This window comes from Oryzias latipes, chromosome 13, assembly GCF_053564925.1.
Source record: "Oryzias latipes strain Hd-rR chromosome 13, Olatipes_Hd-rR_3.1".
NCBI classification, from domain to species: Eukaryota; Metazoa; Chordata; class Actinopteri; order Beloniformes; family Adrianichthyidae; genus Oryzias; species Oryzias latipes.
In genome coordinates, this window is record NC_136249.1 from 13,283,923 (window position 1) to 13,298,174 (window position 14,252).

General features: G+C 38.7%; 2 protein-coding genes across 14 annotated transcripts in view; one reads left to right on the forward strand and one right to left on the reverse strand.

Annotated features, from left to right (window-relative positions):
- The window catches only part of egfem1 (EGF-like and EMI domain containing 1), a 62,389-nt gene extending 56,360 nt beyond the window's left edge, over positions 1–6,029 (reverse strand). For 10 of the 12 annotated variants that reach the window (XR_013659609.1, XM_078956488.1, XM_020708408.3 and 7 more), the window contains exons 1-4: positions 5,664–5,978; positions 4,992–5,126; positions 4,745–4,854; positions 4,546–4,650 (exon numbers count right to left, since the gene is read on the reverse strand). Coding sequence is in view for 11 of the 12 variants with exons in the window: in XM_078956488.1 (XP_078812614.1) it covers positions 4,546–4,650; positions 4,745–4,854; positions 4,992–5,126; positions 5,664–5,746 (433 nt within the window). In the remaining variant the exon portion in view is untranslated. Of the gene's footprint in view, positions 1–4,545; positions 4,651–4,744; positions 4,855–4,991; positions 5,127–5,663 lie in introns of all 12 variants that reach the window. The other 2 variants (XM_020708407.3, XM_078956486.1) reach the window with 2 other exon arrangements.
- Positions 6,030–6,458: 429 nt separating this feature from the next.
- On the forward strand, positions 6,459–12,329 carry mffa (mitochondrial fission factor a). Of its 2 annotated transcripts, XM_004075775.5 has the most exons (8): positions 6,459–6,670; positions 7,862–8,079; positions 8,374–8,549; positions 8,627–8,721; positions 9,852–10,010; positions 10,437–10,493; positions 10,673–10,757; positions 11,767–12,329. In XM_004075775.5, exons 2-8 carry the CDS (start codon positions 7,866–7,868, stop codon positions 11,896–11,898), a joined length of 918 nt encoding a protein of 305 aa, XP_004075823.1. In that variant the 5' UTR covers positions 6,459–6,670; positions 7,862–7,865; the 3' UTR covers positions 11,899–12,329. The 2 variants fall into 2 exon arrangements, with proteins under 2 accessions (XP_004075823.1, XP_004075822.1); XM_004075774.5 differs by lacking the exon at positions 9,852–10,010.
- The last annotated feature ends 1,923 nt before the right edge of the window (positions 12,330–14,252 follow it).

A 14,252-nucleotide genomic window follows, 5' to 3' on the forward strand; every position in this document is an offset into this window, starting at 1 on the left:
GACCCAACTCCCAATGGTAAAGTGCTTAGGATAGCACAAGGGTTAAGCAGCTTCTTAACCCTTTCTTTAGATTCTTTAAAATAATAATTAAAGAGAGAGTCTCTAGATTAAAACTACAACGTTCTTTTTTAATTTAGAAATTCATTTTCACTTGCAGAACAGCAGGACCACATTTACAGAAGATCTTTGCTCCCTGGAGCTAAGACAGAGAGGTTTGAGACACAGCACGTCGTTCTTTGACCATAGGTAGCATCTCGCCTTTATCTTTGTTTTACCTGATCGATTGGAAACTCTCTCAGTTTTTCATTCAATATAAAAAAATGTAGTTTATGTCAAAGTCAACCTCGCTGTTTGTTTTCAAGTATTAGCAGTTTTGTTTAATCGCCACAGTAATTGACAGCAACATAAGTACCGTGGCTAAAAGATATAAAACAATAAAAATGTGGGTTATAAACTAAGTAGATTTAACACTAAAAAAGGAGATAAATGACAAAAAAATTGATTAGCAGTTGATTGGAATGATTTCAAGGAGACAGTTTTCATCTGTTCCTACTCGACTGTTTGTCACACATCGATCCAGTAGCAAACCACAGAGAAGTCTGACAGGTGAAAATCTATTGTGAAATGCTTCTGATTTAAACAGAGATGTGATTAAACGACTAGTCATTGAGATAAAGACGCAGAACTTTATCTCAAATCTTAAATAGAATTGAATTGAATTGAATTGAATTGAAACAACTGAATGCCATCCATCCATCCATCTACCTTTCTGATCAGGGTCAGGAGGTTACTGAAGCCGACTTTGTTTTTCAGAGGGTAAGATGAAGAATGAAGAGCCCCAGCTAAAATTAAAAGAAAAAACTCTAGAACTTTACGTAGTTAAAGTTACTGTACAAGACACACACGATGAGTTTAACAGACAGCAGATTCCTTTGGATTTTTTTTAAGTGCACCATCTGCTAACAAGTCATTTTAATGTGAAAATCCCTACAGAAAATGATAAAAAAAATTGCTCCATACTCTCAACTTTTTTCATGTGTAGTTTTACAACCTTTCAGGAGAAACAATAGAGGTAACAGATGCAGTGCAGCCAGTATATGATAGCAGGATTGACTTTTACCACTATGGTTTATGGCAAAACTGTGATTTCTCAACTGTGAACTCCAAGACAAAAGTCAGATGAGAAGAAATCTGTTTGCTGACATGCTGATACACAGCCCTACAAAGCCAAACTTACAAGCAGCCAGACTTCTAAGTAAGGGCCAGATGCTTTTAGTCCTTGCACAGCTTTTTGTGTTTACTCTAGATAACATACATACACTTTCATCAATTTAACTAAAGCAAAGCCTTTAATAAGATTATTAGATTTAGACAGAGAGGTATTTATCGGCAGGAAATCATACATTCATAACATCACATGATTTTGGACTAAATCCAGGATGTTTAGTACTTCACAGTGTCGACACCGTGGCTTTGCTGTCTGTGGCTGAACAATGCCTACTGTCTCATTCCAGAAATTGGAAGCAGGTGGCCAGTGAACCCCCACAAAACACAGTGGACTCTACCACGACAAGTTGGCAAGAACACTAAAGGGCGTAACAGTACAAGAGACCAATTGATGATGAATGATGAAAAGAGAGTGGAGGGAGCTAGTGAGGACTCAAACCACTCCAAAGCTGTTCTTACAGGGCTCATACCAATCAGCAACTTGGTTTTGCAGAAGTTGAGGACACCCAATTGCAAAGGGCCTTTCCACATCAGTAGGACATTGCATGTCGATTCTTACAACAGGGGCACATTTACTGCTAACAAAAATGTTCCAAAAAAGAAATACCTTATTTTCTGCACAATGAGGCACACTGTTATTTTTGTTTTTTTTAAAGTGTGCCTTACAATCCAGAACACCTTATACATGATTGTGGTGGTATATATATAATTGTGGTTGTGCTAACTGATGTTGAAGTGATTTTGAGTGGTACAAGGGATGTGCTGAAAGGTAAAAAACATCAAGTCTAAAAAGTAAAGCCCATCAACAAACAAGAAGCAGCTGTGATCATCAAAAACTGAATCAGAGTATGTACGACCGACAGGAAGTAAAGTCAACGCCTGAATATAACAGATTCAAGAAGAGATTGAATCAAACATTTCTAATAAATGAACTGTGCATATTAGTAAAATCCCATAGGACAAAATACTGACGCCAAACATGACTTGTAATCCCATTATAACTCATTCTGCATTAAATCATACATTCCTCTCCAAGCTTTTTCTTTTGAGGCTTTCTGCAGAACCAGAAGTGTCACCTGAATCTCAAACACAGTTAACATTTGTATATGAAGATCAAACCGCTAAAATATTTGGCCTGCACAGTCACATGTAAGTCAACACATGCATGTACAGCACGAGCTCTGAAACATCTCTACACTTCCCCTTGGAAGGGCACTAAAGAAGAAGAAAAGCATGCTCTGAGGATCACACTAAATTAACATTGAGAAGCCGCTTTCATGCATCTGCTTTCAGTAAACGCATTATGGATTGCTTTACATGCTGGAAAACACCCTAAGAAAAGGCAACTTTTCATGCCAAAGGTGAGAAAGTAAACAAAGGGGGAAAAGAAAAATCCCAGCATTTAATGGAATTATATAAAACACTGCAGATGATTGTGTTTTTGGTGTATGTAACATGTTCTTGTAGCATGTATCTCATTATGGAGGGCATATCTAAAGAATTTAAGCTTAAAACTGCATTCCTGAGTATTTCTTTATTCAAATCATGGTGCGCAATTTCTAATGTTGGTTTGTTTTATTTTGAATCGTTGCCCTGGTCTTTAATATGTTTTGGTGTTGAGTGATTTGTTGATGTGATTTGCACTTCAGGGCCACCGTATTTTTCAAAGCTTTAATTGCTTATGAATAAAAGCATCTTTTTTTATTTCACTTCTTTAAATTACTAAAAGAATGTAAATAATTTTAAGAATTTTAGAAAAGGTGATGTCAAAATTAGGAAAAATATGCTTTTCTGAATTATAGGTGTTTTATATATTAATAGAACCGTCTTAACCTTAGGCTAAACTTTTTGATATAATCAGCTGTACAGACACTATGTTTCTAATAAAACTGGAGGGTTTTTGTTGTTTACTGTTGAGGTGTAACAAGGCTGATAAACGATATTTGTGTTGACTAAAGTACATTCACAGTTTTACTAACTTGTCTGAGCCTCAATAAGTGCATGGTTCCTGTTTGAAGCTGAGGCTTTGTTACAGAAAAACCTTGCTGAAGGCAGAAGCCTGTCCTTCTCTTTGCCTGCATAATGACCCTGGCAGGAAAGGGTGGATGAATCAGTCAGGGGCAGGAAGAAGAAACCTATATTTTCTTTTATTTACTAAAGATAGGAGAAACATGAATTCCCAAGAATAATTCCAATACAGGGGGGAAAGGAGAAACATAAGAGGATTTCTGATCAAGTGTAAAAAGTGCAAAAAAAAAAGTACAGAGAATAGCTGCCAAGGCAAGAGAGCTGGTCTCTAACAAAAAACACACACACTTGTAAAATGCAGCCAGCGGAAGGACTGCACTAATAAGCCTCTTGGCCAACAGAGAGTCTCTCCCTGCTGAGAAAGTCAACGAGTTAAAGCAGTAAACCTCTTTATGCTGGAGTGTGTGTTTTTGTAGTTGTGAACATGTGTGTGTGGGTGGGGGGTGGGGGGTCTGTGACAATCCTTAAGGTCTTAACAACCACTACCCTGTTTGGACTTCCACACTGGCCTTTTTGGAGAGACAAGATTGACAGCAACAGAACAAAGAGCAAACAGAAATAATGATTTTACAGTATAAAAGATATTCAGCTGTGGCTGAAGCCCACTGCTGTTCGTGTTTAACAACATGTATGCTTTGAGAGTTTGTTTGGTTATTTGTAGTAAGATCTTTACTTGAAAAACCCACCCTGATGAAAATCATATATATATAAAAAAATTAGGCCCAAAGTTGTATTTCTGAGTATTTCTTTATCCAAATCGTTGTGAATCAGGAGCAGATGAAAAAATGCCATTTGAAAAATAGCTTATTTGTGAAGTAGAAATTAAAGTGGGTAGGCCACAGCTTGTAGATGACTAGATCCATGTCTTGGTTTTCGTCATCCGAGATGGAATCTGGCTTTAAAACAGCATGTAAACAGAGAGCTCTCAGCAGTAGGGAGGGGAAGGGAAGGGCGAGGTATCTCCATTGAATGGTCACACCCACAACTCAAAGGTTAATTTCTAATGAACTCTTGCTGCTCTGCAGAAGCTATGACCTAGAGTACGACACAGGTTTTTGTTTTTTTTTTGGCTGAAAATTTATATAATCTTAATTTTAAAGACCACTGGAACACTTTGAAAATTGATGAAAAGATGATTGGAGAGGAATTTTAAATGCAACCAGAAAGCATCTACTTTCTGAAGTGGATGTACTTCAGAAAAAAAACAAGTTTTCAGAAGGATCTACTACATTTTTATAGGGCCATTTATGTAAGTTCACTTTAAAACCTGTAAGTGAAAGTGACACTCACCATACTGGCAATACGTCCCTTTAAATCCTGAAGGACAAAGACAAATCCGATCCCCGGTTTCTGCAAATCTTCCTCCATTGTGACAAGAGTCTCCATTGCGCATTCCTGCAGATGTTGCACATCATTCAAAGACGGTATGACTGGTGTGTTTGCAATTGTTGATTTTTGTCACACATGGTGTGTTTTGAAAAGCTCTCACTATGAAAGCAGCCCATCTCATCGTCCTTCTGAGTCCAGCCAGGACAGCACTCATAGACTGTGTGCAAAACCATACCATACACCTGCTGATAGGTCATGTAGTATGCTGTCCTGAGGAGGAAAAAGAGGAAGTCTAAGGATTTTTGAATTTATGTTCATAAAAATAAAAATCGTAGGTATTTCAGTTGTCAAATAATCTCCTTGCATCTTTAATGTACGTTCATAGTGTAACTTGGATTGGCTCTAACCTCCTTTCATATCTTGAACACCATAGATGGCTTGTGCAGCCCTGCTTCCACACCTTCACCATGTGGGTAAAAGCATGGACACATGGCTGACGTTTCCCCAGCACGAACATCTTCTGGTCAGTGCAAACATTTGGCCTGAGACACAATAAAGCTTAAATACATAAAACTGATGAATCTGCTTTCACATACATCTTTTGGCAAGTCCACGTAAAATATCCAGAGGCATCCCAAAGCTCCTTTCCAAAACAACTGACTTCAACAAAAGTGGTTTAAAGTTACATTTGTGGCTTTACTGATATTGTGAAATGCACAGTAAATTTTAGTGTTTTATTTTGAAACTGGGATGCTATCTAAAAAACAACACTGAAATAAAGATCCACTTTACTACAGTGGAACAAGACTTGTCACATGAGATGTAGTCAAAACAGTGACCCCTAGTGGACATTGGATAAAACAACAGAGAAAACTTAGGGAAAAATAAAATTAAAAAAGAAAAAAAAGCTTTTTAAAAAAGGATTTTCTAATTTATTTAGTGTTATAAATTTAAATATTAGTTTAAAGATGGTGATGGAGTATTTTAAAAAATCTAAATAAAACATTTAGCGACACGGCAAAGTAATGCATTAGTGGGATTTGATGACGCTAAATTCGTTACTTAAACAAGTTACTTACATGCTATGTTGCAGCTGCAGAGATGATGCCGTGTAAATAAGGCAGAAGACATTTACACAAAAGACAAAAATATTCTGAAACATAATTCCAAGAGGATTCAGCGTCGCTTCCACTCACATGCCCTAAACGACAAGCATCTTGAGATTCATGGAAGTGTCCTGTGCTTTAGTTCTGGCTTAGAGGATATTCATCAGATATACATCTGGGGGAAATTCCCAATGCTTTTCCTATTGATTCCCCGTCCCAGCTACTGACTTGAAAGAGGAGAGTGGACTTACTAGCCTTTGAAAAGCCTTCGTGCAGATGCACCACCATACACCACCCACAGTCACTGCGAGGCTATGTCGGTCCCGAGCAAATGCAGGCAACGTACTTTTAACCTGTTCAAGAAATTACTTACGGGTTTAAATAAAAAAAAATAGAACAAAAAAAAAACTTTGTGATAGTTATAGAAAACCTTCAAACGTAAAATTCAAAGAAGTACCACTAGAAAAAACAACATAGTTTGCCTGACAAAAGCCTTGATTACTATATATAATATTTTTATATTTCATTGTAACTAGTTTATATTACGTCATTTAGCTAAAAAAGAAAGAGAGAGTGAAGACGTTGATTAATTTCAAGCATTTAAGATTAAGAAAGTTTATTTGTTATTTTAAAGGTGTAAAAGGCAATTAAATAAAAATGTTTCACGTTTATCTTTCAAAAAGCACCCAAGAAAGATATAAAGACATCATTTTAAATGTTTACTGAATTAAAAACCTTTAAAGTTTTGCGCTTGCTTTACATTACATCACTTCCTGTTGAATGCGCCACTTCCTGTTTAAAGTACAAACCGGAATCTGGAAAAGAGCAGCTTTCCTCTCTTTTTCATACGACGAAATGTTAGATAGGTTTAGTATAAATGAAAAAGTGATTTAAGCTGTTCAGCCAAAGTCATAAATTTGGCTTTTAGGATTAGATTCGCAGGTTTTTAGTGGATATTGTTCCGTGCAGGAAAACAGTCGGTAAGAAACCGTCCGTTCGGGTTCATAGAATGTTTATGATAGGTCTCCAACTGTCGGCTCAAATATTTTAGTCTTACCCTATTTATCTATGTTACTTTGTATTCATTATCATGCTGGTATTTGTTATTTCTTCTTTGTCTTTAATATATATAGCTTACTGTCAGAGTTAGCCTAACATTAGCATAAATGCCAGGATCGCACCAGTTATGCCGACAAAGAATAGCTGACTTACTTAAATTGAACCACCGAATTTCTCCGCGACCATCTAGTAATCCTTTTTTTTTTTTTTTACTCGAAATCAGTGACTCAAAACAATTTATCAGTATTAACGAACATGTGATGTTCTTTGGCAACAAGCCTCAAACCAATTTCTTATGGATTGCTAAAACAAACAAACAGTGCACTTCCTTTCTCTTTTTGTGCCCGTTTGAATAGACATCTGGAGCAATATTGAACATTTTGGAATGAAACCTTGGACAAAACGCAGACTTGTATTTATATTCAACAGCATATTTATACAACAGCATTTATATGACAGCACAACTAGGTCTTTTGTTTTATTGATTTTATGATAGGGATGCAACTAAAGCAGAAAAGTATTTAACATTAGGGAGCGGCAAAATGACTCAAGCTAAAAATATAGAATCTGGGATTAAGATTTGCGTCAGTATTTCCTGAAAAGTATTACAAAATACATTTCGGAGCAATACAAATGCACTCGGATGCTAAATGAGAGCACTGGAATTTGAGTGAATCTGTTCACCATATTGGAAGGTATTTTAGTGGTAGAATGGGATATTGAAAGCAAAAGATTCCTGTTGGTGAAAACCATTATCAAACCTTTTAGGGGAGCCCCGGGGCAGCTTACTTGTTAAGAGAATTTATCGAAAGGTTCTAAAAACGAGCCGTATAGGTGTAGCACAATGCTGGTGGTCTCTGCTCGATTTAGTGGATGCAGGAGTTCTTTGTTGTGGTCTCCGAGACTATTTTTGTAAACATTTGAATGATTGGATTGAGTTTGTAATGTCCTTTAGACTTGATTTCTCCTCGTCTAGACAACTATATCCAGTTTCGTTCTATTGGGTATCATATTGGTTTTGTGATGCAGTAGAATAATAGAAAAGGAAGGAATGCAAATTAGCCTGTGGCTAACAGCAAACTGTGTCTTCTTCATCTTATCATGTGACCCAGCCAAATGAGTGGAGCAGCATTTCCCTCCCCAACAGCTGAGATGGCGCAGATCAACCGCATCCAGTACGAGCTGGAGTACACGGAGGGCATCAGCCAGAAGATGCGCATTCCCGAGATGCTGAAAGTGGCTCCTCATGGCTCAGAAGACCCCACTGTGGGAAACCGAGAACTACTCCCTAGTGTCATTATGCAAGTTCCAGAAAGAATTGTGATTTCAGGTTTGTGTGCTGCAAACTCTTTTGTTGTCATGAATGTTACTTTTTATAAAACTTAAAATCAATCCTCACCATCACTGCGTTCTTCCTGACACGTTTATTGATGATTTTTGCAGGATTTGAGCAGAAATGTGTCTCCTTCAACATTTTTCTTTGAGCATTAAGTTCCAACCAGCTGCTGATGTGAAAACAAACAAGCTCAATATTCATACAAAAGTCATTTTACTGTAGAATAAAAAAAATGTAAAAATCCAAAAGGAAATCCTTTATTTGAAGTTGAACATTTTTTCTTCTCAGGTCATTCTGCAGACTCCCAGTTCTCCAGACCCAGAGACCTAGACCTCATTCAGTCAACGCCTGTAGAAAGTCTGTCGCTCAAAACTCCACCCAGGGTCCTCACCCTCAATGAGCGGCCTCTGGACTTCATGGAGGAGGAGCAGCAGCAGCGTGCCGCTCCGGACTGTGACGAGCTGGTTAGTGACGCAGAAGTAAACTCAGTAGTTGCCAGTTTCTACGAGAAAAAAATCGATTTCAAATCCATTCCCTAAAGATCCGCCCCCAAGGGCGCCTGAGGAGGGAACGGTCGGCTAGCGAGAACGCTGCCGCCGCACGCCATAACAGCCACCTGCCATCCAATGATTCAATGTGAGTATTTACACCATAAATAGCCTGCAACCTGCACCATCATAAGTGTTTCTTTCTTCATTTGCATGTAGCTGCATCAACATGCATCTCTTCATCCCGTCATGTCTGTCAGTGCTTTGGACTTCGCTCAGGGCTGCAATGCGCTTAGTGTCTTTCCAGGCAGAACTTCAGCTTCCTGTAGTTTAATGCACCATCCACTATATATTTATGACCGTTTCCCATCAAAATAATAACTTTTTTTTTAACACCTGCCGTGTTAATCCATTTTAACTGGATCTTTCCTCGATGAATTTGTGATAATCTGGTCAATAACTTAATAAAAGGACACTGCAAAAGAGAATAAGACCTCATGCAGAAAACATTATAGTGGATTGTGTCAGAAAATCATAAAACATAGATCCATTTTTGAGTGTAAAAAGTGTTAATGTTTTGAGATGGTGTCCTTTAAAAATGATCTTTATGCCTGGGCAGCATTTTACTCTGTATCAATGCTTTATGTGGTTTTTCCTTTAAGGTCACATCTTCCACCGTGGCTAAAAAAACCCAAAAAGCTCAAATTTAAACAATTTAAATCACAATTCTATATATTCAAAGCTAATATATTTATCCTTCCTTCTATTGCATTTTTCACTAGAGCTTAATAATGAATTAGGTTGTCAGTCTGGGACCCCAATCCTCCAGAGCCACTGTCCTACTTCTTTTCTAGCCTCCTTTTCGGTTTCTTAGAGCTGCAGGTGGAAGACGCCTAATCCAGGTAATGAGCAGCAGATAAGACGGGAACATCTGGGAAAGCAGCAGGATGCTGGTCTGCAACCAGTAAAGTCTAAAGTTCAGACAGACTGGTTCTGGTTTCAGACGTTTTCATCTTTTCACTTCAAATCATCCCAGTGAATCTCTTCTATGTGTGGATTTTCTGTGTTCAGTGCATTTTTGTTTCTTCAAGTGCTTTTTAGCAGCTCTTGCCTTTTGGGTTTTGCATTTCGCTTTGAGTAAAAATATAAATAATTCAGAGTTAGTCGAGGAAAGAATCTTTTCCTTATTTTTCTCCCTGTCCTTCCTCCTCCTCCTCTTCCCTCTGTTATCCTCTTCTTCCTTTAAATACCCTCACTTTAACGGGGTGCACTGAGCAGTGCAGCCTCACACCCCCCAGCCACTGTCCAATGCCCCCCTCCCAGCGTGGCTGAGGAGCTCAACCTGTACAACGCTAGTGGTGTTATATCTTTTATCCAGTCCACCACCCGTCGGGCCTACCAGCAGGTCCTGGAGGTCTTGGATGAAAACCCATGCAGGTGACTTGTATCATCTGGTCTTTTGCTTTCACTTTCTTCTGGTTTTAGTTGAATGAGCTGAAAATGTTTGAATCAGAAAGAGTAATCCAAACAAATGTGACAAATGTGGTTAGTTTTTTCATGATTTAAACAATAATTATAGTGATTTGAACCAAAAAGAAGTTTGAATGTGGTCCACTGGTCTTTTACCAAACCAATTCAAAAATGTCCAAGTGTAAATAGTTACCTAGAAAGGTTATCTACTTTTTTTAGTCTTTTTTGGACTTTAAAATAAAGTAGATGCCCCACCCCCCACCCCCAAAGGCTCTTATTTTCACATTTCTATAGAAAAGCTGCAGAAATGTACAAATTCTTGTATGCAACAGTTTTTCTCTACTTCTCTTTTCTTTCTTTTTTCCCCAACTCTGTCTTTTCGCACTTCTTCAGCAAACCATCACTGAGGGGGGGGTCGGCTTCCAGCTCTAACCCCCTGAACGACCCCAGGTAACCTCACCTGGCACCCAATTTTTTTTTTTTTTTTTTTCCCCTTTTTGAGTTTCTTCATACACTTTTGCTTTGTTTATGTCATTAGAACATAGTTTTTTATTGTTTTTTGATCTAGTAGATGCATTTCCTGGAGATCTTTTATCATGTATGTTTGATGCAGCTGCTGTCTTTTTAAGGCTGGGGTTATCAACATATGAAGCTTCTCTGGAAGGGCAGAATGAAGACCTGACCGTCGTCGATGCTACAACAATTCGCCGTCAGGTTAGTCTCTGAATACAAATGTTGATGTCCAGCAGCAAGGCCTGGACTGCAAAGACCAGGTTGTTTCCACAGATCTTTCTTACCGCTCCTTTGAGCCAAGGTTTTGCCCCCGCCACCTGCGCAAACATTCGTGTACCTAGTACCTGGTGAAAAGGAAGTTTGAAAATGGGGAATGGGGCTTAAAAACCGTTCAAATTCAAGTAACGAAACCAAAACGCTAGTCAGGGATATTAAAAGGAAGTTTTAAAGGTTTGTAACTATTATGGGATGGCCACAGGACCTATGGCTGGGTGGCCATTTTGTGGAAAAATGTTCATTTTCATATTTTCCCTCAATATTGGGAAAGAAAGCTTTTCCTCTAGTGATCTTCGTAAAATTTCACACAAATACCACCATTTTAAGCTTACAGTAATGTTTTTTTTTTTACCTTTGACCTTGGGAAGAAGCTGCCATCTTGAATTTTCTTTTAAAGAATCATTTTTAGTACCTTCTACAAATTTAAACTTCCCCAGTGCATTTTGATCATTTGCCTCCTAACTCGAGCATCAATGTGAAGCTGCTGTTGGTTATAGAGTTTGTAGATTTTGAACATAAAGGTACTAAGCTGACAAAAGTTGCTCACACAATTTTTACTAGAATATTGTAAAAAATAAAATACATGAATCTTTGGCTCAAGCTGAACGAAACGAAATGACACAAAACATGAATATATTAAGAATGTGGGAGTGGTTAAACAAAAAACCTCTGCCAAGAAGTCTAAAAGTTTACTTTTGTTGATTCTTCTACAAATTACATAAACCTCTTTGTTACCCCGTGGTGACCAAAAACATAAAATGGTAGCCATGGAGAGCTCTGACCAGGGTGGCAGGGGCAGAAGAGGGGAGTTAGGGTTGTGTAGCAGCCGCTCAGTCAGTGGGGGTGGTTCAAAGGGGGCCATATAACACTACTAGCGGCTTTTATTTTGTTGTTTTTGAGAGAAAAAAGAAGTAAAACATCTGCTTCTCCACAGCTCATCAAGCTGAACCGGAGACTCCAACATCTGGAGGAGGAGAATAAGGAGAGAGCAAAGCGAGAGATGATCATGTACTCCATCGCCGCTGCTTTCTGGCTCATCAATACCTGGGTGTGGATGCGGCGTTAGGCGTGGGACATGACACTGTCGTCGCCATGGCAGCAAAATGCATCTTTCTCTCCTCAGTGTTTCAAATATTAGCTACTCGCTGCACTCTGTCTCGGCCTAAGGAGACGTCAGCCTCTCGTTTGCACACGAAGGATTTGATTGAGTTTATTTAAAACATGTACAGTTTTATTTTTTTATTCTTCTCTCATCCTGTTTGTTGGTTTTTCTTGATTTCATCCAAAACTGACTGCTCAAAGCGGAAAATGTCATGTAAATATTTCTTCATTGCACTTAAAGGTGTCAGCGCGGCTTCACGTCCAATCAGTCAGTTTGGTCATATTGGAAACTCCAGCTTTAGCGCTGAAATGTAAATTCATGTAGTCTGCAACTCCTTTATTGATTGATTCAGACTCTGAAACTTGATTCTACTCAGTAAAGCCTTCCTTTATTGATGTCTCGTGTTATTATTGGGAAAATATTAAACAGCTCACACAACCCTGGCCCTCAGGGCTCATGTACAGCATGGACCGGGCCTTGAGAAAGTATTCGGCCCCCTTGAACTTTTCAACCTTTTGCCACATTTCAGGCTGCAAACATAAAGATATAAATCTGTAACTTTTTGTGAAGAATCAACACGTGGGACACAATCATGAAGTGGAATGAAATTGAATGGATATTTCAAACTTAACAAAAAAGGAAAATGAAATATTGGGTGTGCAAAATTATTCAGATGTTCAGTGAGGATCTGAACGATCCAGTGTTGACCCAAATGGCTAATGATGCTAAATAGAATCCACTTGTATGTAATCAAGTCTCCGTATAAATGCACCTGCTCTGTGATCGTCTCAGAGTTCTGTTTAAAGCGCAGAGAGCATCATGAAGAACAAGGAACACACCAGGCAGGTCCGAGATCCTGTTGTGGAGAAGTTTAAAACCGGATTTGGACACAAAAAGATCTCCCAAACTGTAAACATCCCAAGGAAAACATCTTCCATTTCCACTGAAATGGAAGGAGCATCAGACCACTACAAATCTACAAAGACCCGGCCGTGCGTTTCAACTTTTAGCTCAAACAAGGAGAGGACTGATCAGACCTGCAGCCAAGAGGGCCATGATCACTGGATGAAGTCCAGAGATCTACGGCTGAGGTGGGAGAGTCTGTCCAGAGGACAACAAGCAGTCGTATACTGCATAAATGTGGCCTTTATGGAAGAGTGGCTAGAAGAAAGCCATTTCTGAAAGATATCCATAAAAAGTGTTGTTTAAAGTTTGCCACAATCCACCTGGGAGACACACCAAACATGTGGAAAAAGGTGCTCTGGTCAGATGAAACCAAAACTGAACTTTTTGGCAACAATACAAAACGTTATGTTCGGCGTTAAAGCAACACAGCTTATCACCCAGAACACACCATCCCCACTGTCAAACACGGTGGTGGCAGCATCATGGTTTTCTTCAGCAGGAACAGGGAGGATGGTTAGAATTGATAGGAAGATTGATGGAGCCAAACACAGGACCATTCTGGAAGAAAACCTGATGGAGTCTGCAAAAAAACTGAGACTGGGACTGAGATTTGTCTTCCAACAAGACAATGATCCAAAACATAAAGCAGAATCCACAATGCAATAGCCAAAGTCCAGACTTGAATCCAATCGACAATCTGTGGAAAGAACTGAAAACTGCCGTTCAAAAACACTGAAGGAGGAATGGGCAAAAGTTTCTGTGAGGAAACTGGATTTTCTAGAAAGGACTGTATTAAATTTTAGTTCGTAACCCCGTCAGTTTCTTACACACAGAAATAATGAATAATGACTCAGAGACAAAACTTAGCTTTTGTGGAGGTTTTACTTCGCACAAACACGAAGGGGACAGACATGAACATGGTACATTCAAAGTCCGAACCAACGAGCTCAGGGATGGGCTTGGTATAAAAACCCTGCATTTGCATATTCAGAAGATCGTCTGATGGACCTCGTGTGAAAATCACGCCCACAGTTTACTGCTGGAGAGGAGCTCCAAGGCTAAAGTGAAGATAAGTCTGAGGCCTGCTCAGCAGAAAACATGCACAGAAAAGAGGGAGTATGAGAAGAAACTGTTAGAACAATAGTTTGGTTTGGCTGTGCTTTCTTCAAATGTAATATAATTTTGAGATGACAATACATGCTCAGTGAATTAGGTTTAAACCATTAGTGTAATAAAAGTTAAAGGCAGTTTCTAACTATTCTTCACAGTTTCAGTCTCTCAATGAGCAAAACTGATAGAGACAAACCCCGAGAGACTTGCAGCTGTAATCACAGCAAAAGTATTAACTTTGGGTGGGCTGAATAATTTTGCACACCCAATTTTTCAGTTTATTTGTTAAAAAAGTTTGAAAT

Coding starts and splice junctions, on each gene's coding strand:
- mffa (XM_004075775.5), top strand. CDS start 7,866: ATGAGTGGAGCAGCATTTCCCTCCCCAACAGCTGAGATGGCGCAGATC. Junction 8,080..8,373: donor AGAAAGAATTGTGATTTCAG/GTTTGTGTGCTG, acceptor TTTTCTTCTCAG/GTCATTCTGCAGACTCCCAG. Junction 8,550..8,626: donor CTCCGGACTGTGACGAGCTG/GTTAGTGACGCA, acceptor CATTCCCTAAAG/ATCCGCCCCCAAGGGCGCCT.